The sequence below is a fragment of the Emydura macquarii genome, unplaced genomic scaffold, assembly GCF_026122565.2.
Source record: "Emydura macquarii macquarii isolate MOO-44397 ecotype Brisbane River unplaced genomic scaffold, CSIRO-AGI_Emac_v2 contig_2768, whole genome shotgun sequence".
In the NCBI taxonomy this organism is placed as follows: Eukaryota; Metazoa; Chordata; order Testudines; family Chelidae; genus Emydura; species Emydura macquarii.
The window spans coordinates 18,907,541-18,934,715 of NW_027132905.1; the positions used below are offsets into that span (position 1 = coordinate 18,907,541).

A 27,175-nucleotide genomic window follows, 5' to 3' on the forward strand; every position below is an offset into this window, starting at 1 on the left:
AGTTTTGGAAAGACCAACTATGGAGTCACATTTTAGGAGTGAATTTAGCACTTGTGAAAGGCACCACAGACAGACCTGGAATAGATGCTAGAGTCTATTCACAGAACACATTACAATACAAGCTACCCCATAACATGCCTCAACTCTGACATGAAGAAGCCACCTCTCAGGAGGAGAAAGTAGCTAGGTCTCCATGCTGTTCTTTTCATTGGCTTCTCTCACAACATTGTCACCAGGGTTTCAATTAGCATAGCCTGTAAGTGATTTTTGTAAGGTAGACACACATCCGTTTGGAACAAACAGACCTACTCATTTCACAGAGGCCAATTATGTACCAGTCTGTCAGTCACTACCTTCTTAGGCTGAATTCAAACCGTGACCTGGAGGTGAAAAATCTGTACATCATTTGCAGTTTGTGCAGCCAGACACGTCCTCATTTGTGAACAGTTACATATGTTCCTTGTAACTAGAAACTCTCAGGATTGGTCTTGAATGATAAAAGACAGCAAGGTAGCAATGAACACCCTTGATATTGCAATGATTCTAGAAGGTAAAGTATGCTGTTAAAATAATCCTACTGTCTAAGTACTGAATGTTCCTTAATGTCACAAAGGGACCCTACATTTCTACTTGATAAAATAATCTATTGCCTCCTACCATGGCCACTATTCTCTCAATGCTAAAAGATGCCTATATTCTTAACGTACAGACTAAATTCCAAGTCTGTACTAAATTAAAACAGGTACTAGTCAGGAATATTTTATCATAATATAAATTTATTTTTTGATTTACCTGATTTGGTCAGAATCAATTTTGAAAACAATGAATCAGATCAACTGAAATTTATTTATTTTGACTGTTGTTCAAACTTCACTGTCCCGTAACTTTTGGTTCATTTTCTAAACTGTGTATTCATTTGACAATTTTCTGATTTCACACTTCAATGTTTCTGTTTCCAGGCTTTTTTTTTTTTTTTTTTTTGGTATTAGCATTCAGAGCAGAATGCTGCTGCTCTGGATTCTGTCTGGCAGCAGATGGAGAGAGCACATAACTCCACTTAAAGCTTGGTTACTTAATGACTGCTAATCATATTCTGCATTAGCTTCCCGTGACTCCTATTGACATATCAAGACGTTAGGAAGCTCAGTCCAAACCACCTCTGTGATCCAGGCACCTCCTGACAAGCCCAAGCACCATTCTGAGGACACCGGACTGTGCACTGCTAGTCTCCTTGCAGTGCTGCAATAAGCTGTTCACCCACTGTTTCAGCAACGTAGCGTCTTCTCCATGGCACTCATTGCCATGAAGTCAGGGATTCTGCTGTTCTTTAAACCAGAAAAATAGGCTCCCATGTGCCCTTTGCAAATTAGTTTGTTTTTGCAGTCTGTTAAACTACTGAACACATTTTTTTGTGAAACAGCTTGAGAGGTCCTGGCACAATAATGTGATAGACCTAGAAGAGGTTGTCAAACTGAAAGGAGTTCAGAGAAGAGCAACTAAAATGATCAGCGGGCTGGAGGAACTGATCTCTGAGAAAAGATGAAAAGAGTGAATGCATATCTTTGCTGAGAGAAAGCTAGGGGTGTGGGGCAAGGGACTTTAATCATAAATATTTAAAGGATATAATTAAATATTAAGATAAAGAAGAATTAATCAGGTTTATACAATGGATTATAGCTAGAAGAAATGGAATGCAATTAAGAAGGAAAATATAAACTGAATATTAAAGATGACTTCCTGTTCCTGATTATGAAATTTAGAACTAGGCAGAAAATGTATATTTAGGGACAATCCTGTACTGGCACAGAGAATGGAGGTGACTACATATAGGTCTGTTCAATCTGCAGTTAGGTTATTAACTTCTAAATTTATCTGTTAAGTACCATATACGCTCAAGATGCCACAGTTTATAAACAGTTACTATGATTCTGTGAACTTGCAGCCTAAAGGTACAAGCCTCCATAACCAATTTCTAAGCCCATAAGACATGCAGTATATCCTAAAACACTCTTCAATGACTACTGCCCTCTCTCCTGTCCTTAGCTGAGTATTATTTAAAAATGCTACCAGGTAAGGTTCTCTCTTACCAGTACTCACTTTACATGTCAGTTTATCTCAGTTTAAAAAGGAAAAATCAAAAAGGGACCTGTTACAAGATACCCTGTTTAACTTCAGTATCCCCCATTGTCATTTGGGTAAAGGCAAGACGGAAAATTCCCACCAATCTCCTAGCAAGTTTTTGGAAAAGTATCTTTCTATCAGAGATGTAAAAACAGAATTCTGCCCTCAAATATCCATTAAAACTGGGGACCAGAATTCATTATATTGAAGAAGTCTGAAACAACAGAGATAACACTCACTCCAATTCAATCTCTCCTGTAAATCTGATTAATTGTTCACCTTTAGATGGGAGGTCAGTTATGGTATTAAAAGAGAATGCTCTACACTGCAACAAGATTATAAATCAGTTTTACAAAGCTTCCAGTACCTAGAAAAAGAATTTCACCCTTGGTACAAAATAACCTATGACAGATGATTCAAAAGAAAGAAAAGAAAACTGAGACACCAAACTCCTCCGTGACAGTGCAGTTAACAAGAAAAACAAGAAATGTCAGCTTCCCAAAGAATTAACTTTATTCATATTAATTACAGCATATAACAAGTCTGATGGCAATTGTATGATCTACTATTTTTTCCAGGAGAAGGGAATCTCTATTGTCCCGAAGACATCCCACTTCCCCTTGCTTTCCACCTCCTTTAAGGCCCCAAATATCTGGTGAAAGACAACTGGAAAGGGCTATTTTCAGAGCCTTCTGACATCACTGCAAACCAAATCAACACTACATCTTGGGATGGCCCAATGACTATTTTTAATGTTTGACTGACCCTGTGTTCCGTGGCTGGAGAAAAGTGAGATGGAGACGTGATACTCACTTCCGCAAAGCGTAAGGTCTGTCTGTAAGTTAGTAGATATTTTTCATACACAAAAAAGTTAAAGCATATACTGGATCTTTGGGAAAACCATAGGCTCAGAATTTTGCAGCAATATTACAAAAACAGTCCATTGCTATACTAAGGTTGCTAGATTAAGAAAGAATATAGAGCAATACAAAATGGCACAAGAGGAAGGGTGAAGAACAGAAAACAACTTCTGTGTAATCCTTGTTCAGCACTTAAAGTTAGCCCTGTCTCGTAAGTGGTTTTAAGAAGCAATTTATCATGCCTCTCTTTTGCAAAATGGAGATAATTAAGATTTCCTACACAACTCACTCGGCATATTCGTTATTTCTGTCTCTCAGGCGTCTTTGTCGGAGCAAATGTGAAATTAAATAATAACAAAAAAAATCCTTTTGTATATCACTGTCTTATCTATAAAGGTGTCAATATTTTTTCATTACCACAGTTACAATGCGTCATTTTCTTAAGACTGAAAATACTGTGCTACAGTTTTGAAAGAAAGCAGCAATTGTGCAAGCAATACAGGAAACTGGGATCATGGACAATTTTGGTTGTGGGAGAGAGAAAATCATTAGTTAAGGGTCACACATTTTTATAAACTTATGAAATTAGTGTTTTCTTAGTCAATCTAGCAGGATGATCATCCTAATTTGCCCCTTACGAGTCACCATTTGTAGTTTGTTTTGTGGGACCCCTTTAATTTTACCCATCAAACACACAAATGCAGTGGTTTCCTGCTTAGGCAGAGGGGTATAAAAATAAAAGCAGTAACTGAATTATAAGTCTGATAATTTACACACAAATATGCATGATGGAAACTAATAATAGCAATAGAAAGCCACCATTCACTGTAAAGGCATCTTTGATGACACAGTATAAGTGCTGTTGATAAACATGAGGGCTGATGAGCCTTGTGACAAGAACTTTGGAAAATCTCTCTCAGTCTATATTCTGAATGCTGTAATGTGTCAGGGAGAAGTCAATTCCTACTTTGGGAGAACAGTTTATAAAATGTATTTCAAAATCTTTAAAAAAAAAAAAAAAAACAACCTTAAAAGCAAGAGGTCATGAAACACCTTCAAGATAAGGTTGCATGTTCAACTCTAATATTTAAATTTGACTAATTTAACCATGACTGAACTGAGGCATATTTTAACTTTGTCTCTCTTTTTTAAAAACCATACCAGAGCTAGTCAGTCCATATATAATACACCCGCCAAAAGTTTAAACACTTGGTACAAGCAAAACAAAAGTGTCCTCTATGGAAGAGTTTGTTTCTCCAGTCGTTACTGTTTTCCAGAGACTATTTCATTTATTAAGATGTTTCTGAAAAAATAAAATTTGAAGCAATTTTTGGCTTACGTAGAAAAACTATATAATTTATTTACCTGCTGTAAACGAGGCAGACCATATTATTGATCTCTTTGTCCAACTGGTATCTCCGAAAGTCCTCCCAGAGATCTTTAATTGCTGTAATAGCCATTATAACACAAATTGGGATCAGAGAAACGGCTGGTTGAAAAGCATTTACCACTGGCACAAAGTTCAATGCTGCAATGGCCACAAAATATAAATTAGCAAAGCGGTGAAACTGTTCAAAGATATTCTTTGGGATGAAGGATAGGAAGTTGTATTTGGTGGTCTTGATTTTATTACAGTCATAATGTCTGTTTGGGTTCTCTTTGCACTTGCAGCTTTCAAAGGGCAAATTGGAGACGACCACCCATTTATTTTCATTTTTCTTCTTTCTTTTCTTTCCTTTTCCTCTCTTCTCGAGCTCCCCATTTTGTGTCTCAGAACCTGAAGCAGTATGGTGGCAGCAAGCTTTCTTGAAAAAAAGGTTTTCCCTTATGATCTTCACAGAGCAGCAGTCTAGAGCATATTTCCTTGACATCTTACTTCCCCTTAAAAACGTAGTTTCAAATAATAATAAAAAGTTTAAATGGTTAAATAATCCAGAGAACGCACAGCAGTTTCCCTGAACTGACTGCCGTCTTTCACTTGACTGAAAGCTACACCTGTTGGAATACAGACGTCACAGGAATAGGTAGCATCCTCCTATAAACCAGTTCTGCCACTATCAGACTGGTTGACTCTGGGTCCTAAAGTCTGCCTCATTGCAGGTCACTGATGACAAAAGCACTCTTGAAATGTACTGTTATTTGTGTTGCTATACTGCCTGGAGACCCCATTCATCTTCTTTCTGCATATTATTATAGTGGATGGATAATGCTGAAGTCATATGCCTAGTCCTCTTCTTTCCTAGTCCTCCTTTTCTGAAACACTCATTGTAAAGTTGTTAGAAGCTAAACTTATCCCCAGGAAGTTAGTTCAAAAGGGAAGCCCTGACCTTACTGAAGTCAAAGGAGGGTTGTTATTGACTTCAATAGAGCCAGGACGTCACCTCCTAAAATTTAAGAGAAAAAAAAACTCTTGACCAAAGGACACTCAATGTAATCATCCTCTTTTAATGCAAGTTTACCACCTTGTCATGTAGTCCCATCAGATGTGGCAAGCTAAGAAGGGTCTAGTAGGGCAGTACTTGGACAAGAGACCTCTGAGGCCATCAGAAGTGTGGATGGTGATTAGAAGGTAGCAGAAGCAGTTCTCTTCCCTCTGAATCAGTACTGGACAAATGCCCCAGCACAAGTGTAAAGGATATTATACTTCTGGAAGTGCAGTCATTCAAATGAAGGTTGGAGTGACTGACCACCTGAGGTCACTGGAGATCTGATGGCAGAGATGCAGCACTAACACTTAGGTCCTGCTCACATTCCAGCTTGAATACAGACTACCCATGAACATTTCCTCCTCTGGTTTCACTTGGATACAAAATTCTTCTTCCCTTCCTGTCGCCAATGAGCAGTGTTATTCCATGCTGTTAAGCAGCTGCAGTATTCTATTTCAGAGCTGGCTGCATTTCAATGGCAGGAGAAGGATCCTCACCATCCCTAAAGATCTCTTACCTACTGAGAAGAGGTGTTGTGAGGCTTAATTATTTGGTGCTGGTAAAGTGGCTGGAAAACTTTAAGTGAAAAATGCCATAGCAATGCAAGAACTCTGAATGGTTAATGACATTAGTATGGGCTAAAATTATGTTCATAGATTTTTACCATTAGTATCTTTAGGAACCAGCCCCTATATAAAAGCTTTTCCAAATTTATTAATTTCACTTATTGTGATCAAATGGGGGAAATTATTGCAAAATAATATGGTTAAATTGCACCAAATAATGCAATGTAAAAACAAACAAACAGTCAATCAATCTTTTATTCCACTTACTTATCATATGCTTTTGTTTTAGAAGAGTTTATCGCCTTATCAAATCTGTAACGCTTGCAGTCTTCAATGCCATCCTTAATCATGATTACTAGCAGCACCACACCCAAAGGCAGCATTGTGATCTCCCTATGGAAAACTTCCACTTGTGGGAACCAGTTTAGGATGACCAGGAAGAGGAAATAGAGATTAGCCAACCTGAGAAGGTAAAAAACAAATGACAATAGCCAGAAATTAAATGTGATTTAATTTAATTTGTGTACTATACCACCTTTTAAATCCAGAAACCTAAAACCTGTTTACCTCATGATTTCCCTCACATCCAGATTCCCATATTTGCATTGGATTTGTGAATCTAGGATTGCCAATTTAACAAAAAACAAAAAATCCCCAGCAACGAAGTATTCAAAACTCATATTCAGGAATTCATGGGATTATTTTTACAGGAATCAGAGTAGGCCCTATATGAATTTACAAACATAAGGTAAAGGAAAAGATAGATCAAACCATGAGACAACAAAACCTGGCACCATATTACAGAATGTTTATTTCAAAGTGAGAGATGTATGGGCAAATTTCATCTGTCTTGATCAGAATGGCATTTCCTTCTGTCTGCTCTTGGAAGGATTCTTCATGCCAAGGTCACTCATTTTACAACCAGCAATTAATGGAAAAGACTGATCCACACAAACAACTCAGCTCTGACCATCCTTTATGGACAAGTCCTATATAACTGAATATGTTTGACATTAATGCGCTTATATAAATATTAATATAATTTTATAAAATTACTCTAAAATCCTATAGACTCTAAGAGAATAATATACTTTCAGTAGGTTTTTTTTTGACCCCCGTGGAATTTTAAATCAGGGATATTAAATCTTTTATAGGATTTTTCAAAAACCTATAGAAACTTTATACATTTCTATCAAATTCTACAGGAATTTTACATAAGGGACTGTGCTGCTTAGATTGACACATTCAGACAAGAGTGCAGACTTCAGGCTTGATGCAAGTTGCTTGGATATACATTTTTTTAGACTGCATTTTTATTCATCCTATGTTTTTCTTTAGATTGGTAACCTCTGGGGGGGGGGGGGTGATAATCCACTCACATTTGTTTCCAATGGATGTCTTACAATTCATAGCTGCAATCTTGGTTTTAGCAAAATATCAAACTCAGAACTCTCAAAAAGATCATATATGATGGGACAAATCTTAAATCTGATCAATCATTTCCTTAGTTTTGGCAAGCGTCTACCTGTGAAGCTGTTCAAAGATGTTTTGGGGCAAAAAGTATAACAAGGTGTATTTCGTGGTCTGTATCCCATTTCCAGAATAAAACCTAGAAACCGTCTCCCATTCTTTTTGAAGTCTCTTATTGTTGGGAAACACAATCCTCCATATGTTCAAGTGGTATCTCAGCCTCTTTCTGACAGAAGACAGCAGAGGTGTTGATTCCGATTGAGTCCAGGCAGGTCCTTCAGCAGCCAGCCACTGCCAACGATACAAAGCTGAGTCCACTGACAAAGCCATCCACAGAAGCAGGGTAAGGCTGAAAGAGAAAGGCATTATCAGGACTGAAAACCAATTTCATTATGGTAACAAATTCACTTTGTGTCTTGCCAGTGATGGTTTTAAAGCAGCAAAACAGTACAGTTCAGCACATTACCTGTTCAGCTTCACGCTCAGTGCTTTCTGTACAGAAAGCAACTGGTACAACACAAATATTTAATATGGAAAAAATCCATTTCTAACTCTATGGGAAAAATGCTTTATGCTCAGAGTGTTCTAACTGCAAGCTAATGCAAATAAGGTAGGTTCAGCTGATTGTTCACAATTGCTTGCTGTGCTTCCAAGTCCATATCATTTTCTTTAATCAAACTGTCACAACCAAAGCTGTTTGGGTGGGGGGTTTTTTTGGACTGTTTCAGACTTCTGCATGATGGATCTTCTGTTCATGTTCTTTTATGAAGGTGATTGGCTCAGGTGCTGATTCTTAAAGGCACACACAGAGGCTATGATGAGCATGAACTGCATCATCTATTTAAACTCATTTACATTCTTAAATCTCCACAGAAATCTGATTCTAATGCAGAATGCAACAATGAACAAGATAATGGGTATTTTACTGGCTAGATATATCTAGCAACTTGATTGGTAAATGCTAGTTCCCTTATACAATATAATAGCACAGCTTGGAACACAGTAAGACCCTGTTTCTGTTCCCACGGAAGCGAACAGCACAACACTCACTGACTTCAAAGGTACAGAACAGAGCTCTATATCATTATGCCCAATTCCAGCCATAGTAAAATGCATGAGTGTAGGGGCTGGAAGTAGACATGAATGATCTGGTAGGGCACAAACAAACAAAAAAAAAAAAGGCTCAGGCCTTCTCTATATTCAAAGCTGCACTGGTTTAACTTAGTTGTGATTAGACTGAAACCAATTTACTTAAAGTACCAGAATACACAATATGGATGATCTTAATCTTGTTTAAATTATGTTAATTTTGATTTAGTTTAATTCAGTAAGGAAACTGCTTAAGCAAATTTGATATCAACCTCGTTTAAAGAGGATTAATAGTGTCCATATTATGTTTTGCACCAGTTGAAGTAAATTAGTTTTTAAACAATTTAAAATTTAACTAGTGCACATTTAATATAGAGATGTCCTCAGTTCCCCTACAGTACCCAGCTACTGCCTATGATGGCCCCTTTCAAATCCCTCTTCCTTTTAAAGATTTTGAACAACCACACATTCTCCTCAGGAATAGCCATATACAAAATATTTATATTTTTAAAATGATTCATATTTAAAGATGTATATAACTAAATCAGAAGGAGCAAAAATAACATGCTGTGACTTATCTATACCATGTGTTCACTGATCCAGGGCTTATAGGAATGCAGTTATAGTAACATAATGCAAGTCATACCTATGTGGTGTTATTTAATTAATATTTAAAAACATAGTTAATGAAGAGTTAAGGTTGCCCAGTGGTGTCTCATGCCTTTCCAGAATGTGGAGTGGCTAACTCAAATCTCTGAAAACCTATTTATTTCAATGTGGCTGATCATGGAGTGAAGATGAAAGAATCAGGCTCTTTGTTATTCATTAATTTTTTTTATATTCTATGTGATTCCAACAAAATTACATACACTACATGCCAGATATACACTAAGACTAACCTACCAGAATCCCAAATTATTAATACTCCTATTTCTTGACCTAGCTAAAAGAAAAGTAGGTAAATAAAAGTCCTCTACACTTACGAATAGAAACGAAGTAGTTTATTCATAGAACCATAGGAATTAAAAGTAGAAAATACAGTATATATTATATCAGAGCCTTCCCTTTGCTAGTACAAGTTTGTTTGTGAGTTGTCTGCTCAGTCTTGCTTTAAATGTCTAAAATAATGTCTTCCACAACTTCTCTTGGGAGACTATTCCACAGCCTCACAGACCTCACAACTATGAAGTTTTTCTTCACATTCAGGCAGCTCTCTTTTCCTTATTATCACCCTATTTCATTAAAACAAATTAATGAAAGAATAACTGTGGCCTACTTAATTTGATTCGGTTTAGGAAGCAACTTCCTCATCATGGCTTCCTGTGTACTGTGGTCATGAATAGTGCTGTGTCTATGGAGCAGGAAGTTGACTGCTGCCAACATACAATTAACTAAGTCACAGGAGATGTCAAAACTTCATGATACAAACTGTACAAAAGGAAACTGCTATGCAATGAAAAAATTATATTGCTGGATACATAATCAAAGCAGCAAGCTAATGATTTCTTTGTCACAAGAATGAAACTGCTGGAAAAACAAAGCAGATGAGAACAACCAATATATTTTGGGCTCTTTAAGAATAATAATTAACCTGACCCGGCACCTCAGTTAGGAGATGACTAGGGGAAAGGAATATTTTTTTCCAGTCTTTTTGGAAGTTTTGATGAAGTTTCCACCTCTTCCCTGTGGAGTTCTAGTCTACACCCTAACAAATCTTACTATCAGGAAGCTGAAGTTTTCCCTAATTTCATTATTCCTAGATGAACCTCCAGGTACCTCTCAAAGGACCAGACTGTGAAACCCTTACTGATATTGGTAAGCAATTTCTACTACACATAGTCCTACTGGAACTAAGTGTTCAGCAATATGAGTAAGAGGTTCACAAGCTAGCCCAATTCCTCTCCCTCTGTTGTGTTGATATCATTCAAATATTAAACTGTAACTATATCATTACTGTCATTATCTAGCCAAACTTCACATACTGAGCTCTCAAACTTTCAGTCCGTCCTTCCCAGCCCACCATAATTTTTGTTACTCTTTTCAGATATTCCTTAGGAATTCTTAAGACCCCATAAGAGGTGTGACTAGTCAGTGTGTGTATAGATAGTTATGTATTCAAATACAGAAGGTCAAGAATTGAAGCTGAGAAGGAAAGCAATTTAAGTAGCATCCAATTATATCAAAGTTAATTGAAATAAAGCACAGAGTAGCATAATCAGAACCAGAAGCCCAGTTGTAAAAACTGATTCAGGACAGAGCTGGTGAGATTTCTGGGAAGGAAAAGGAAAGGGATACAGATAATACACAGTTTTTCAGACTAAGTGGCACATGATGCTGGTTTAAGAGGCCCAGACATTATGGTCATTTCATATGTCTCAGTTCTAATCTCTGTAATTTAAAAAAATAGCTGCCCATAGATGTCTGAAAGATGTTTCCCCTTCTTTAGACAACTGTGGAAAGATTTACATATGAGAAAATTTACAAGAGATACTTTAAATGACAAGACAGTGGAATAAGAAGCCAGTCTTCAAACTAAAGTGATAAAACTCTCAATCAACAATGAAGGTTTTGAAAAATTTGAACATCTTTGCAACATAAGGAGAACTATTTGCTATCTTCAGACATTGGCTTTGGGGTGCAATTTGCTAACATTTATTTCCAGGTGTTTCAGAGTGGCTTCAAGTTTACCTGAAGCATTGTCAATGCACAACATACTATTCAAAGAGAATCATATTAAACAGATTTCTCCTTGCCATGTTCACATAGATTAAAATATTAGGGTGACCAGATGTCCTGATTTTATAGAAACAGTCCCGATACTTTTTTTTTTTTTTTTTTTTTTAAATATAGGCACCCTATTACCCCCCACCCCATCCCAATTTTTCACACTTGGTAGCTGGCCACCCTATAAAATACCCAACATCTTATTAACTTCAAAAAGAGTGTTCCATGCTATTATTGGAAGGGAATACACTTTTTTGCCTAAAGGTTTTATAATGCTACCATAGAAAAGAGAGTGGTTATGAAATACTATTGATTATAGTATAATGTCACAGTCAGGGATTTACAGATAGCTCAAAAACAATAGTAATGTATTTACTGCAGTAAGCTGTTATGAATTACAACTCGTAAAGCCTCAGGCTGTCACTCCTGAATCCACTATTTAAAAAAACTAATTTATTTTCCTCTCATTTTATTTTATTTGTGAAGAGAACTGTCACCATTGTTAAGACTAACACTACAGAGTCACTATATTTGCCTTGGGCACCTCATCCAGAATTGAAATGCTCATGCCCTACACCTTTTTAACATCTCCTAGGTAATCCTTTCCTAGGTAAACCGCATGTGTTCCCAAAACCAAAGGAGAATTAACACAGTATCCTTGAGATTCAAGTCCCTTATGGGTTGGAACAGATGCTGCCCAAATTCTTTGAGTAAGGGGTTGGCTCAAATGGTTCAATGCATGAACCATTGGATGCTTATTTGTACCAAGCCTTTTAAGGTGTGCCCATACCTCATCTCTGTATCATATTCTGCATGTCCAATCCATCATGGCTTTACCTAGGCATTTATTTACAGCACATATTACAGACTTTCGCAGTGACAGATTAATCTTATGTGAGAAATAAATCATGACTGAGATAGCATTTAGAAATTGAACAGCATTTCTAACAAGAATGCCAATAAAATACAGCATTTATATACATACCCGACATATCACATCCTATCTGTCTGAACTGCAATCACAAACCCAGCACTGTCCATTTGTACAATATTGCCCTTTATTGTGAAAAGCATGCTGCAACTCTCTGATGCCAAATTCTCTTTCCTTCCCTCCTTCACCCTCCCCTCCTCCAATTATAGGGAGATTCTCTCTTGGTTCTTCTCCTCTATAGGAATTTATAGTTCTTCATACATGGTCAGTGTGACTACCAGACCACCTATGATCTCACAGTTTTCTCCCTACTTGCCACTAATGAGAACCCCTTTCCCAGTTCTCCTTATATTACAAAGACAGACGGTAGTAAGATTTCCATGCCTAAAAGCCCTAGTCAAGGAACAAGGTCTTGTTGTGCTAAGTGCTGTATAAACATGCTATCCCTGCCTGAGAAATTACAATCCCGATTTATAACAACATGTAACAGGTGGTGTAAGAAACAAATAAGGGGAAAGTGGGAAAAGAAGGTATCAGTAAACAAACATGTTTTTCATAGTGTCATTTTGCCACCAACCTAGCCATTCTCAAATGGCAGCATTTAGCAAATGTATTATGCCTTGATTGATATTATACTTTCCTTGATTTTATATTTTTCTATTGCTAGTGTCTGCATGACCAAGGGTTTGCAGCATCGTGGCCTTATATTCTGATCATAACAGAGATAATAAGCTCCAAATCTGGAAAATATCCTATACAGGCATATGTATGTAAAAACACATACAGACAAAAGGTAAAAAAACCAGGGTAACATTTTCAAAAGTTCCTAAATTACTTAGGAGCCTTTGTCAATGGGATGTAGGTGCTTTTGAAAATTTTATTCCAGGGCAAAAACCTCTGACAGAATGGAAATTTTAAATTTAACATATTAACATGAGCAATATCAGTGAGGACATTTCACAGGGATGTGTGCGTTAACAAAATGTTACAAACAAAAAGGTAAATTTTTCTCTCCAAACATAACGTTTTCACGTTGAAAGAACCTATAAACCTATCTATAAACTAAAAGAATACGCACACGCATACAGACACTCCGTGAAATACTTAATTCCAATTTTTAAAAAAGGTTTTCTCTCACAGCTCCTAACTGAAAACAAGAGAAATTATTTCTTTGTGTTTCCTTATGTGAAAGATGTGGCACCCACTCCAGTGAATCATTTCCAGGATGTTTTGGTCAGGAAATAAACATCATTCAGTGAGCAGAGCACTGCTGACAGATAAACTACATTGTTTTTAATCTGCATTTCAATCATCTGCTAGGAACCAGTTCAATTTTTTTAACTATGTTATATAAAGCCGTCTGTAATCAGGATCCAATCAATGAAAATCCAATCCTGAAAAAAAAGTATTTGGCAGGTGAAGGCTGATGAAAATATTGAATGGGGTGAGAGAGGGAGGCTATTGTATTTCATTAGCAGCTTATAAAATGCTGTCTAGAATTATGTTACACTATATACTGAAGAAATAACTCATAGAGGGGCATCATCAAGAGTTAAAAATAGGTCCTAAAGGAATGATTATCCAAAAATGCAAGCCATTGCAGGCTGCCCTGTCATTCATTCAGTAAGAAATGCATTATGGATTAAAATTTATATAATGTTTCTTTTTGTGGGATAAATAGAAAGGAGCTTTACAGAAATCTAATGCATCATTAGACTACAGTGCACTATTCTATTATTATTCTATTAGATTAACACAGATTTTCACGCAGTGATTAGATTTGTTTCCTTGTGGGGAAAATCTATCCTAAAATCTTGTAAAGATGGGTTAATTATAACACTTCTCTCAAGGCAGATGAAAGATTTTAGTGCCTGACAGAATTTTTCTTCAACTTCATCAGCACAGCAGCATGTTCAGACAGACAACTTGATTTTGCAAAGGGCTACAGCTGTATTATTAGGACTTGCTTCAAACAGATGTGCTCTCAGCAGATGCCAACACACAGGTCATAAAACAACTATGATTATCAAATGGCTTATTCTCAAGTAGGATGCTTGGTTTAGCTCATTTTATGGAAGAAGTCAGATATTGCACAAGGAAAGAATTCTGCCTTGCCGTCAATATTATGTGTTTGTCCATATGTAGAACTACACAGAAATTAACTGTCCTCATTTCTAACAGGTAGTCTTTTCTGCCCTTCTTGCACTGTGACTATCCATCTGCCCTTCTCAGATATAACAAAGGATAAATAAATAAATCCTAGCCATGCATTTGTCGGTGTAAGAAAATTCTGAGCATAGCTTATGTGCTATTTAAACATACAATATTTCTCCTAAATGAACTGTCAACATGATAGCTAACAGAGTGATCCAGCTACACTATAACCCATGGTTGGGAAAGCTCCCATGGCACTTTTCACAAGCATAGGGTGTGTTAACATTGGCATCCTAGCCTAACTCCAGTTCTGTAATTACATCTGGCCTACTTATATTTTTCCTGTAATTTCAGTTGAGTAGCAAACAGGAAGAGAGAATATAACAGTGGTTCTTCACAGCAATTACAGAGGCAACTGGTTATTTGGTGCTAACCTGAGCCTGAAGGTGGCCAGGCCAAGAGTTTTCAATGATTGCAGACAACAAGCTGTTTTAGTATCTCACTAATACATTAGTGGCCTGATCCCACAGTTAGGCAGTGATCTCCAACAGTATATCTTGGAATATTATTAGGTACATAAATCTCTTGGAATGAGCCAGCAGTCTAAACTTCGTGAGAATGAGTTCCTTGGGCTCAGACTGGTGCAGATGTTGAATTAATCACCATGGAAAACATATATGATTGATCTTAATCCCGATTCAGGACAGCACTTAAACATGTTTAAGTTTAAGCACATGCTTAAGTTCCAATGACTTGTACTTAGAATTAAGAAGATAGATAAATGCTATCCTGGAGAGGAATAATTTCCTGAATCTGGGCCTATGATCCCTCTTAACAATAGAATACAAGATCATGATCCTACAGCTCTTATGCAGGGAAGTAGTTCCATGGAATTCAATTATAATAGTCTAGTGTGTACAGGTACCACAGTTTTGGAATAGCCTATATGCAGAAAGTATTTACATATAGAAGTAAAACAGTTACTAACCTTTCTGTAACTGTTGTTTTTCAACATGTGTTGCTCATGTCCATTCCACGTTAGATGACTCCCAAGCAGCACCTTAGAAGATGGGCTCAGAGTTCATAGACATGCAGATTGCAAAATTACTTTACTAAATGCGGCATCATCTCTAGCCTGCTGGGTGATGGGATAGTGGGATGAAAAGGTATGCAACGATGACCAAGTCTCTGCTCTGCTCAAATATCCTGGACTGGGACCTGGGCCAGAAACCCTGCTGAGGAAGCTCTCATTGAGTGGGGAGTAAAGACGGCAGGAGATGGGCCTGCTCATGGTGCGTGTGACTGCAGGATGTGATCCAGGATGAAATTATTTGGGCTGAAATTAGCAGACTTTTCATCCTGTCTGCTATTGCCACAAAGAGCTGTGTGGGCTTATGGAATGGTTTGGTCCTTTCTACATAGAAGACCAAGGCCTGACTAACATCCAGCATATGGAGACACTGTTCCTCCCTATTCCTGTGTGGTTTCAGGAAGAAAGCCTGATTACTATGGAACTGCAAAACCACCTTTGGAAGGAATTCAGGGTAGGGACAAAATTGTACCTTGTACTTAAAGAACATCGTATACGGGGGTTCTGATGCAAGTGAGACCCGCCTGGTTGAGGTAATTGCTACCAGAAAGGTGACTTTCCAGGAGAGGTATGAGAAGGAGCAAGATGCCAGTGGCTCAAAAGGAGGCCCTAAAAATCTTGACAAGACCAGGTTTAGGTCCCAAGGTGGAAGGAGTTCACGAAGCTGTGGGTATAGTCTCTCTAAGCCCTTAAAGAAGCAAATGGACATTTTGTGAGAAAAAAAACAACTTACCATCCACTGGAGGGTGGAAGGCAGAAATGGCCACTAGGTGTACCTTCATCAACAAAATGGCTAGGCCCTGCTGTTTCAGATGAAGCAAATACTCCAGCATGGATGGGAGAGGTGACCTAGAGGGTGAGAGGCTTCACTGGGATGACCACACAGAGAAAGGCTTCCACTTGGCGAGGTAAGTTGCTCTAGTAGATGTTTTCCTACTACCTAACAATACCTGGCAGACTCACTCCGAATAGGCCAGCTCAGGGAGCTTCCACATGGTCAGGTGGAGGGCCTTGAGATTTGGGAGGAGCAAATGGCTGTGATCTTACGCTATCAGGTCTGGGAGGAGAGAGAGTAGCTTTGGGGTTGCTACTGACTGGTCCAATGACATGTCAAACCAGTGCTGGAGTGGCTATGCTGGGGCTGTAAGAATAACCTTTGCTCTGTCCCTCTTGACTTTGAAGAAGACTTTGTGCATGAGAGGAATGGGAGGAAACGCATAGAATAGGTGCTCTGTCCAGAGGAGCAGGAAGGCATCTGAGAGAGAGCCTAGGCTGCACCCACATAGACAGCAAACTGCTGATACTTTCTATTTGGCTTGGTTGCAAACACATCTATGAGGAGACCTGCCCCCAAAGGTGGTCCTAGCTATATGGAGGCAAAGGGACCACTTGTGGTGAGAGGACAATGATCTGCTATGCGAGATTGTTCTGGACTCCTGGAAGATGAGAAGCTTTGAGGTGGACTGAGTGCTTCATGCAGAATTCCCACAAGCGAATGGCCTCTTGACAGGGGGGGTAGAGGGGAAGAGCATGCCCCTCCCTGCCTGTTGATGTAAACCATAGCTGTCTTGTTGTCCGTAAGGACTCACATAACCTTGCCTGCAACCTGGGGTAGAAACACCTGGCATGCTCAGCAGACCACCCTAGCATTCTGATGTTTACATGCAAGGCGAGCTCTTCCTGCAACCACAGACCTTGGGTTCTGAGGTGCTCGAGGTGAGCCCCCCAACCCAGCTCAAATGCATCCAAGATTAGGGATACTGAGGATTGGGGACTGATGAAGGGAATGACCAAGCTTACCGACTGGGGGTCCTTTCATCAATCAAGAGAGACAAGGACCTGGGTGGGAACTGTAAGCACTGAGTCCAAATGATGATGGTCTGGTGCGTACGCTGAGGCCAGCCACACTTGAAGGGGTCTGAGGTGCAGTCTCATATGCTGTACAATGTGCATGCAGCCATATGACCCATAGTCTGAAGCAGAAATGGGCTGTCGTGACGAGTCAGGCCTTGACCTGTGATATTAGGGATGACGTTGTCTGGAAGCGAGCTTCTGGGAGGAAGGCCTTGGCCCGGGTGGAATCAAGCACCACACCTATAAACTCTATCCTCTGAACAGGAATGAGCATTGACTTCTGCTTGTTTATCTGTAGGCCCAGTGCTTGGAAGATAGCTTGGATCAGGTGGATATTAGCTCTCACCTGGGCTTCAGACTGGCTCTTGATCAGCCAGTCATCGAGGTAAGGATAGACTCGCACCCCTCGCCTTCTGAGGAAAGCCGCCACTACCACCATGCATTTTGTGAATATTGAGGGGCTGCCGACAGGCCGAAGGGGAGGATGGTGAACTGGTAGTGGGTCTGGTTCATGATGAACCTGAGAAATCTTCTGTGGCCCCGAAATATGGAGATGTGAAAATAGGCGTCCTTTAAGTTGAGGGCAGCATACCAATCCCCTGGATCCAGGGAGGGAAAAATGGAGGCCAAGGAGACCATGCAGAACTTCAGTTTCTTGAGGTAACTGTTGAGAGGTTAGGTCTAGGATGAGTCTGAGACCCCCTTTGGCCATCAGGATTAGAAAATAATAGGAATAAAACCTTTTCCCTCTCAAGCTCTGAGGTACCTGCTCCATGGCCCCTTCCCAGATAAGGGCTTTCACCTCCTGGGCTAAAAGCTGTTCATGAGGGATGGAAATAAACTGGAGAGTGTAACCTTTCTCCATCGTACTCAGTACCCTGTGGTCCAAGGCGATGATGGACCACACCAGGCTGAAGTGGAAGAGATGGTTTGAAAACAAAAGTGGGGGCCAGGATCGGGTACAGGAATTGATATAACGTCTTCAGGCGCCCCATCAAAAGTTCTGCTTGGGGCCTCCCAAGTATCTGTGGGAGCCCAGTAGCGAGGCTGAAGTGGGCAGGGGAGGATGGAGGTGTTTATAACCCACTTCACTTTTTAAACAGATCATGGCATGGTGGCGGAGCTGAAAAGTGGACTAGTTCAGGCCTGAAGTGTTTCCTTGAAGGTACTAGGGGATATAAATCCAGGGACTTGAGGGTGGCTCTAGAATCCTTCAGGCCATGAAGCTTTGCATCTGTTTGTTCAGAGAACAGCAAAGTGCCTTCAAACCAAAGGTCCTGGATGGACTTCTGGACCTCTATTGGTAGCCCCAAGGACTGGAGACAAGAGCATCTGCCAGTGACTCCATAGATCTAGCCGCTAAATCTGTTGTGTCCAGGGCAGCCTATAGGGAGACCCAGGCCACAGACATCTCTTCCTCCACCAGAGCAGAGAACTCCTGTCTGGATTCCTGGGGAAGAGAGTCCTTGAATTTCATCATCGACTCCTAGACATTAAAACCGTATCTCCCCAGCAATGCCTGCTGGTTGGAGATGCAGAACTATAGACCCCCGTAGAATATACCTTTCTACTAAAAAGGTCTAGTCTCTTTGCATCCTTTGCTTTGGGTGTCGCTCCTTGCTCTCTCTGTCTGTCCCTCTCGATGTCCACCAAGACCACCAGGAACCCCGGAGGGGGTTGGGAGTGCAAGAGCTAGTAGCCTTGGATGGGGACAAAGTACTTCTTTTCATCCCTTTCCACGGTGGGAGGTAGGGAGGATGGGGTTTGACACAAGGCTTTAACTGGACCCATAATGGCCTGATTGAGAGGGAGAGCCACCTTTGACAGTCCCATAGAGGACAAGATATCAACTAGGTTGTGGGAGGATTCTTTGACTACCTTCACTTCCAGCCCAAGGTTCGAGGCCACTCTTTTCAACAGCTCCTGGTGAGCTGTCGTGGAGTGGGGATACACAAGCCCCAGACACTGCCTCACTGGGGGAGTCCTCCTTCTCTTCTTCTGCACTGACTATGTCCTGGAGACCTAGGTCTTGAGGCTTAGTACTGGAGTCTGAGTTGGGTGCCAGTCGTAGTATGGGAGTGCTCTTCTTTCTGAGATTATGGAGTACAAGTCTCTGGAAGAGGGCCCTTGCATAGGGGGAAAGCCCCATGGGTTCTAAAATTGCCATTACATCCACATAGGCCAGTGCTCACTGTGCCAAGTACTTGGTGGTACCCCTGTGCCTGGGTCCATCCACTGGTAGGGCTGTCTGGGTGGTGGGAGGAACTGGCAGTGGCTCCTTGAGTGGGAATATGACTCCACTTCCAAGTCTGACAACGAGCCTTCCTCCAGGGACCATGGAGGGGCAGTACCTGTCAGTGCTGGGGAACGGTACTGAGGTGGGAAGACCTGCATGGAGGCAAGCAGGGTGGTGCCGAAGGGGCTGGCACCAAATGGAAGCCAGGGCCACATGCTCCCTTCTGCTGCCCAGTACCAATGCCGCAGACTCTTGTACCACTGGTGATGTCAGTACCAAAAGTGCCAGCAGGACCCTAGCCACAACAAATGCCTCCAGGGTAAATGGTACCACAATCCCATTGGTGCCGCATTGCCCCTCTGGTGCCAAGGAATGGCCTGGGACCGGACTCAACGGAGCCAGCCTACGAAGCAGAGTCGACGGTGCCACCCTCAGAGTGGGGATAGAGGAGTGGCCAGACTCAGGTCACACTCCACTGTGCTCCCCGGGCTTGGCTCTCTTCCCCTCTTGGCCAACTGCTTCTTATGTTTTGTCTTTGGCACCAGTCAAGGAGAACGGTGCTGAGTCTCTCTCATGGCGGAAGGAGCACTCTGCACTGAAGTGCTGGGTGCTGAGTCAGACTGGTTCGGCTCCAATGAGGGACGGAGTGCCATCTCCATCTGGAAGGACTTCAACCTGTCCTCCCTGTCCTCCTTCGTATGGGGCTTGAAGTCCCAATAGATTTGGGCAGTGGTCCCTGATATGAGTCTTTCCCAAGCACTTCAGACAATTGGAGTGAGGGTCACTCACAGGCATGGGCTTCCTGTGGAAGACACAGGGCTGGAAACCCGGGGACTGAGGCATGCTCTGGTACTGGGAGTGGAAGAAACTCAGCTAACAAGACGAGAAGCACCAACTAACTATATACAATTAATCTACAATTGTCCAAACTGAGAAAATAAAGAACTGGGATAGGGAAAACAGGGAAAAGGACTAAACTAAGACCACTGAGTAAGAGTTTGTCAAAAGCAAGCAGAGCTGTTCCAGAGATCGTCATGGGTAGTAAGAAGGAACTGAGAGGGTGCAACTGAGAGGCTGGACCCCTTACATCAGCTCATGGCGCAGCATCAGAGAGCGTTAGAGTTGGCCTGGAGGATACTATTGAGGGCAAAATTTTTTGGCGACTGTGCATGCAGCACACGCACACCTAACATGGAATGGGCATGAGCAAGCACTCAAAGAAGAAAGATTAAAATGGTCCTCATTTCATAAGGGATAGCCAAGTATATTCAAAATTTTTTCTTAATGGACACCTGTTCCAGGAGGCTTACAAATCCTTATTCCCACTGTCCCATAATTTGCTATAAAAAAGCAAGAAGAAATATGATACCAATAAAATACCAATATGCTCTACATTGCTCTCCAGTCAGTTGTTTGCTGCATCCTATCCACTCATCCCACATCTATTCTTTATCAATTTAGATGGTAAGCAGGGGCTTTGTGTCCATCTTTATAAGGATCCAGCACACTTTGGCTACTATATACACAAACTGTAATAATCTGCCAACTGCATAACCCAGCTGGCTTAATATATGTTGTTGCTTTTTTGCTTTAGGGAAAAGATTCCATCTTAAAGGACCTCAAAATAATTGAACATTGGACCTGATTATCCAGTTTCTTGTAGGACATATGTCAAAGAACATTAATAAAGATTGTAAAATAGAGATATCAAGGTTTTTAATCTAAGTTTTACTCAAGAGCAAGGAGAGGCACAATGCATGGCAGGAGCAGAAGTCATGAGGGCATAGTGAGAGAAACTTGCATATAGTAGATACATTCTTTGTTTACAGGTGGGATAGCCTACTGGAAAGCAATTTCTCCATGCTTGCATGTTGCCCTTCAAAGGCACATACCAAAAGCATAAATTAAAACTGGCTGTAGCAACCATAACTGATTTGCATTCCACTGAATGTGTGTGTACACAAGCCAGGTTTAAGTCTCAGGTTAGCCAATTATTAACCATCCTTACCTATGTATTGAAGGCAAGAGAAGAGTACTAATCAGAGATATAGTGATATATGTGAATAAGTAAATAGACACATCCACATCCCAGTTTACAGGGACAAGTCAATATGTAAGGTAAAATGTACACTTGTGCTGGCAGCCCATTTGATTGGAAATAGCATGCTGGTGTGCAGGTCCACCCTAGACTTATTTCATTAGCAGCTGTGTGTGTCCATTTAATCATCAATTAATTACTCCTCTGTACATATTGCATGAAGAGCATCTGTACTGGCATGTTTTCTCCTGTTTCTTTATCTGGATGTTCTCAACCTATTTTATGTTCTAGCCAAACAGGTTGTCTTGCTGCTCTGCTATCTGTGTCTCATAGGGAGCTCAGATTTATGACAGTTAAAATGTGAAAAGGGGATCTTTTCTCACTCATGTCCTTTGTCTTTCTTGTACTACACAGTCCCTGCATGTGTATGGTTCCTAAGCAGTACTTACTTGAAGATTATATATCTCATCATTCTATTGTGGAATCTATTTACTTCTTAACTCAGAAAAGAGGACATTGGAATCAGAGCAATTCTCTGAATAATAAACTTCTTTGTTTCGCTTAATTTTCAAAATCAAAGTAGAGTGGCCTTTAAAAGACAATCTAATATTTATAGCATGTATGATTATAAAGCTCTTGTGATCAAGATTATGATGTTGAGATATACAACGCTGCTTAGTTCCCATACGAACAAGTCCAAAAGGAAATAGAAAACTTGAAAATAAATTGGGAACTGACCAGAAGATCCTTTGTGTGTAAAAACCTTTTATGTAAGGATTTATGAGAGAATGTGTTAATTTGTTTTGATCTCAATTCTCTATATCTGAATAGTAAACGAAAATGTCCGAGAGTGAACAGTTATTTATTTATGTTAAACAGAAAGTGACAATGAAGAGTCTAAAATCACTGCCAAATTCTATAAGGCAAGTTCCACTTCAGTTGATCAGCTAGGGAAAAGCTCGATGAGAATTCAATCACACAATCAAGTGAAAGGAATGTCTGTTATACACCCAGGATGGTGAACCAAGTGCTTGCATTTAATAAACATGCTTGAATCCTTGACCTTATTGAAGTTCTTTGTAATAAGGATTACCTGATATGCATGTGATCAAAAAAAGCCAGTCCAACAGTGATGAATACAATGCTTATTTGGTGTATCATTGCTGATTGTGCTAGACAGAGAGGAAGGGTCGGAGCAGTGGTCTGACCTGTTGTATGTTAAGGCATAACCATCAATACAATCAAATAGGCCCATCTAAAAGCAACTACCTGGCGCGTGTTATGTGAGCCAATATAACCATGTCATCTCCCTGCATGAAATCCATACCAAAGATGACACTCAGGAATCACACTGTCAGATTGTCGGCTATAATCTTGTCGCTTTCCTCCATCTCCTGAAATATGGTCTTGCCACATACATCAAGCAGGGCATTAAAGACGACACAATAGACACGAGGACCAAAGTTCACTTTGGAATCTCTCAGAATGCCTTCAGAACCGTTTTGGTAACTTTCCATACAGTCAGCACCAACTGGTGACAATTCTTGTTGGGACTGAACTCCTAGCAATCTTCCATGAAAAAATATACATGAGAACAAAAGGCATGTAAATCTTGCCCAGAACCTGGCAGGAATAAGCTGATGCAAGAAACTCTTCAGACTGCTACAATGGCCCTTGTCTATTCTACTATAGAAAACTGCTCACCCATCTGGACACATAGCTCCCGCACATCATTTACCAACTCTCAATTTAACACTGTCATGTGAATCATTACAGGGACCATAAAAATCAATGCCACAACCATGCCTTCCCATGCTGGCACACATCCATCCACTCCAAATTTGCCATGACATGAAAATACTTTGGGAATCCCATCGTTTTAGAGGAATCAAGGATCTTTAAATATATGACGACCCAAAACAACATACCACGATTTTGACTAAAATACAGAAAACCTTTTTTGGCTTGTAGTGCAAGAGCTCGAAGACTCAAGGTTCTTCCCTGATGATTCATAGTGAGCAATGTGGAAGGACCCCAGTATCCTGAAAAAACACCTCATCAAGGATCCAACTGAAGAACCCAATGGCTTTTCACTCCAATGGAAAAGATGGTCCACTTGGAACAGCAGCCGCACATCACGTGACAGATGTGCCTACTTTCTCCATAAATGGGGACTGAGACCCAATCCTGTTTGTTACTATGGAAAAGGACTTCAAACTATGAAATACCTCATCAATCAGTGTCCCAAACAATCATATCCTAGTGGTATTCCTGCGACACCTGAAGCAATTAACTGGAGTGCAAACCTTGACTTGGACATGTAACAGTGCTATTTTTAAGCCATAATAAAGATGAAGATGAGGTAGGGCTTTAGCCTGGGAATTGGGAGACCCCTGTTCAGCCACAAACTCCTTGTGTGACCTCAGGCAAGTCATATAATCTCTCTAGGTCTCCGTTCCCCTTTTGTAAAATGTGGACAATACCACTGCCCTACCTCACAAGGGTGTTGTAAAGGTAACTAAAGATTGTGAGGCACTCAAATACTACAGTAATGAGGGGCATGTAAATACCTGAAATACAGATTACTTTTTATTGGGAAGCTATTGGTGATATTGGCTAAAGGTGCATCTGCTGACTTGGAAACTAGTTAGACTAAGTTTTACATTTTTGTCATAGAGCTGGTATGTAGACGATCAGACCGCCTACTGATCAGAGCAGGAGTCAAGGGTCAGAGACTGACTCAGGAATCAAGCCAAGAGTCAGAGATGGTGTCAGAGGAGAAGAAATCTGGAAGAAGGCAGGAGGGGAGGAACCAGAAACAGGAGTGGAAGGCAGGAATTGGGGACAAGGCAGGGCTTAGGAGTAGGTGAGAAAGGAGAGGCCAATGTAGCAGCCAGCTAGGGATTCACTTAGTTACCTGTACCTGTTGCTCTCTCTGGCTTACATAACAAAACTGAACCAACTGGCGAGGCTGGACATCTCCTCCAGTCTGGAGCTGTGTGGGCAGTACCTATGGTGAGAGTTAGGATCCACCAGCCCACACTTATACTTGCACACCAACAAGCTGCTGAGTGGTGGATGAAGTCTGAGGTTTGCCTATGGACCTGCAAATCTGGATTTGAGACCTGCAATCCCTTACAATTTTTCCTGTCACAGAACTCATTTATTCAAATTTGGATTTTTTTTTTTTTAAAGAACAAACTCAGACACACACACACAGAGCCAAAAATCTACTAATAGCTCCTCAATCAACTCAATAAAGGCCCCATTTAAATTAGTGGATTTGGCAACCGCTAATTTAAATGGAGGCTTTGCAAATAAAACCAACCTCCAGGGACTGTTGTATGAGGCCAAAATGACACAAAATATTCCTGCACCAATTGTCTGAAGTGATGGAAAATATATTGAAAATGGTTCAAAAGTGAAGGTCATTTGTGTATGGCTAAGAAAGTCCATTCACTTAATTAACTGTTCAGTAACACAACAGTTTTTCTCCCTCTACTGGAACAAAAGTCCAAAGTAAAGAAAAAAAAGACAACTTTGGGCTGTTCTTGTGTGAGGGAATACATTAACTGTCTCCATTGCAAAAAATTAGCTCTCAGCCACAATGAGTTTCATAGATTATTTATGCAAGATATAAAAAGTATTATATAATAAGTATATTGGGTTTATATTTGTTACTTTTCAATTCACTTGAATGCCGCCTGGTTCTTGTATTATGAGAAAGAGTAAAAAGGAGCAGGTCAATTATTGGTTCTATGCTGTTTGTCATTCTGTATTTGTGAAATTGCCCCAGCAGATGCCGTGATAACTAGGTCCTGTGAAAGTGTTAAAAATTCTTCCAGCTACCTTTCCTACCATACTTAGTTTTATTTCTTAATTTCACTCTAGCCGATTTGGGATGCCTTGTCTTTGAGTATGCAGAGAGGACAGTGTGTGAAGTTCTGTCAGGTTCAGATGCACCCACTCTAATTGGTGCAAGAAGGCTATAGGAGAAGCGAGAGTATTCTTGTGTTCCCATTTAAGAACTAAAGTCCTATGATCAGAAGCCAAGGTGGGGAGAAAAGAATGCTATACAGCCCTAAATTAAAAATCCCGAGTCTGCTCATTCTAGAGTCAAATTGCTGATGTCTATTTCCTGTTACTTTTAAACCAAACTACTTGATTTTCATTGCAAATGTTTAATGCACATTTGTAAAAGGCTTTCTCTTTTGTCTCTACAGTTTTAGCAAGTGGACAAAGATTTAACAATCTGAACATAAAATGCATGTACCAAGGAAAAGTTCCATGTTTTACTTACCACAGAAGATCTAGACGTTGTTAAAGGTTTTCATTCTGCTTTAGGGGATGAGGTAAGGTCCACCCTTCAGGGTACTTTAATGCATATTTTTATATTTATTTAATATAATTATGTGGAATAGGAGGAATTAGAACTGCATAATGAGGACTAACCCATCTTAAAAAGACCACAAGTAAAGCATTTGCACAGAAGTTCATTTTCTGTACACTGTTTCTCCACATCCCTGCATTAATAAAATCTTTAGAACGACCAACATTTATTGTAAATCAAGGCCAACTGTGCAAGATGTCTCTAATACCATATTCCATTTAAATTTCATTTCCTCTGTGACCTTTCCTCTCCCTGCTTCTGCCAGTGCAGTGACAAAGTATCAATCTTGGGAATTGCATCAATAGCCACCAACCCTCCTCCTGCCCCCCCCCCGCCAAACACCACAAAAAAGCAAAACTGTAGCCGCTTCTTACAGTTGGCCCTATCTTGTCGGGACAGGAGGACGGTATCAACACTGCAGCATCCATATTATCTGCAAATTGCCGCAAGTGCCTGAAATTAGTTTAACATATTGGGCTCTCTTTTAAAAGCAGGAATTCATGATGTAATAGCTTTTCTAGCAATGTTCCACAGAAAAGAAGGTGGGGAACAGTCAGGTTGTGGAATGACACAAGCTAGGGCAAGTCAGATGAGTTATACTGTGGGCTAGTGTGAGCAGAGATACAGAGATACAGAATAATTAGTTTTATACGTTTATTTAGGAAATACATAAATAGAAAAAGTGGTTACATTTAAGCACAATGGAAATGTTAAATATAAATTCCGTCCTATCTTTCTCCCCTATCCCGCCTTCCCCTTTGCACCACTTCCATGTTAGAAAGAGCCCATGAAGGGGACAGGTTGGCACTGTGGGGAATACCACTTTTGTTAATGGGCATATCTGCTTGTATAGGGCTGGTGGAGCAGCTCTATACTATGCTACAGTACAGCTCTGATGTAGAGGCCTGGTAAAAGGCTTGTCCAGAAGGAAGTTGTTCATGAGAAGGACAGAGTATGGCAGAAGTACACCGTGCTTTGGCTATGCTGGCCCACACAGTGATACACAGGCAGACCTGCAAGGCTGAGATAACAGAGCATCCCCATGAGGTTCTCTAAATAGTGACATGGGTCAGAGCTGGATTCCCTCAATTTGGAAAACACATAGATGATATAAAGCTACCTTCTTTGCCCTCCTTCCCTCAAGCTGTATCTCCTGCACTTCCTGCAAGGCACAGCACAGAATCCAGCCCCAAGGAATTAGAAATCAACCGCAGAAATAAGAATTT

The 27,175-nt window shown here is 40.3% G+C and overlaps 1 protein-coding gene across 2 annotated transcripts in view; it reads right to left on the minus strand.

Annotated features, from left to right (window-relative positions):
* The window catches only part of ATP10B (ATPase phospholipid transporting 10B (putative)), a 389,768-nt gene that overhangs the window by 67,142 nt on the left and 295,451 nt on the right, over positions 1 to 27,175 (minus strand). Inside the window, exons 4-5 of one of the 2 annotated variants that reach the window (XM_067566565.1) lie at positions 7,499 to 7,792; positions 6,241 to 6,435 (exon numbers count right to left, since the gene is read on the minus strand). In XM_067566565.1, the coding sequence (XP_067422666.1) occupies positions 6,241 to 6,435; positions 7,499 to 7,792 (489 nt within the window). Of the gene's footprint in view, positions 1 to 6,240; positions 6,436 to 7,352; positions 7,446 to 7,498; positions 7,793 to 27,175 lie in introns of those variants that run through there. The other variant, XM_067566566.1, reaches the window with a different exon arrangement.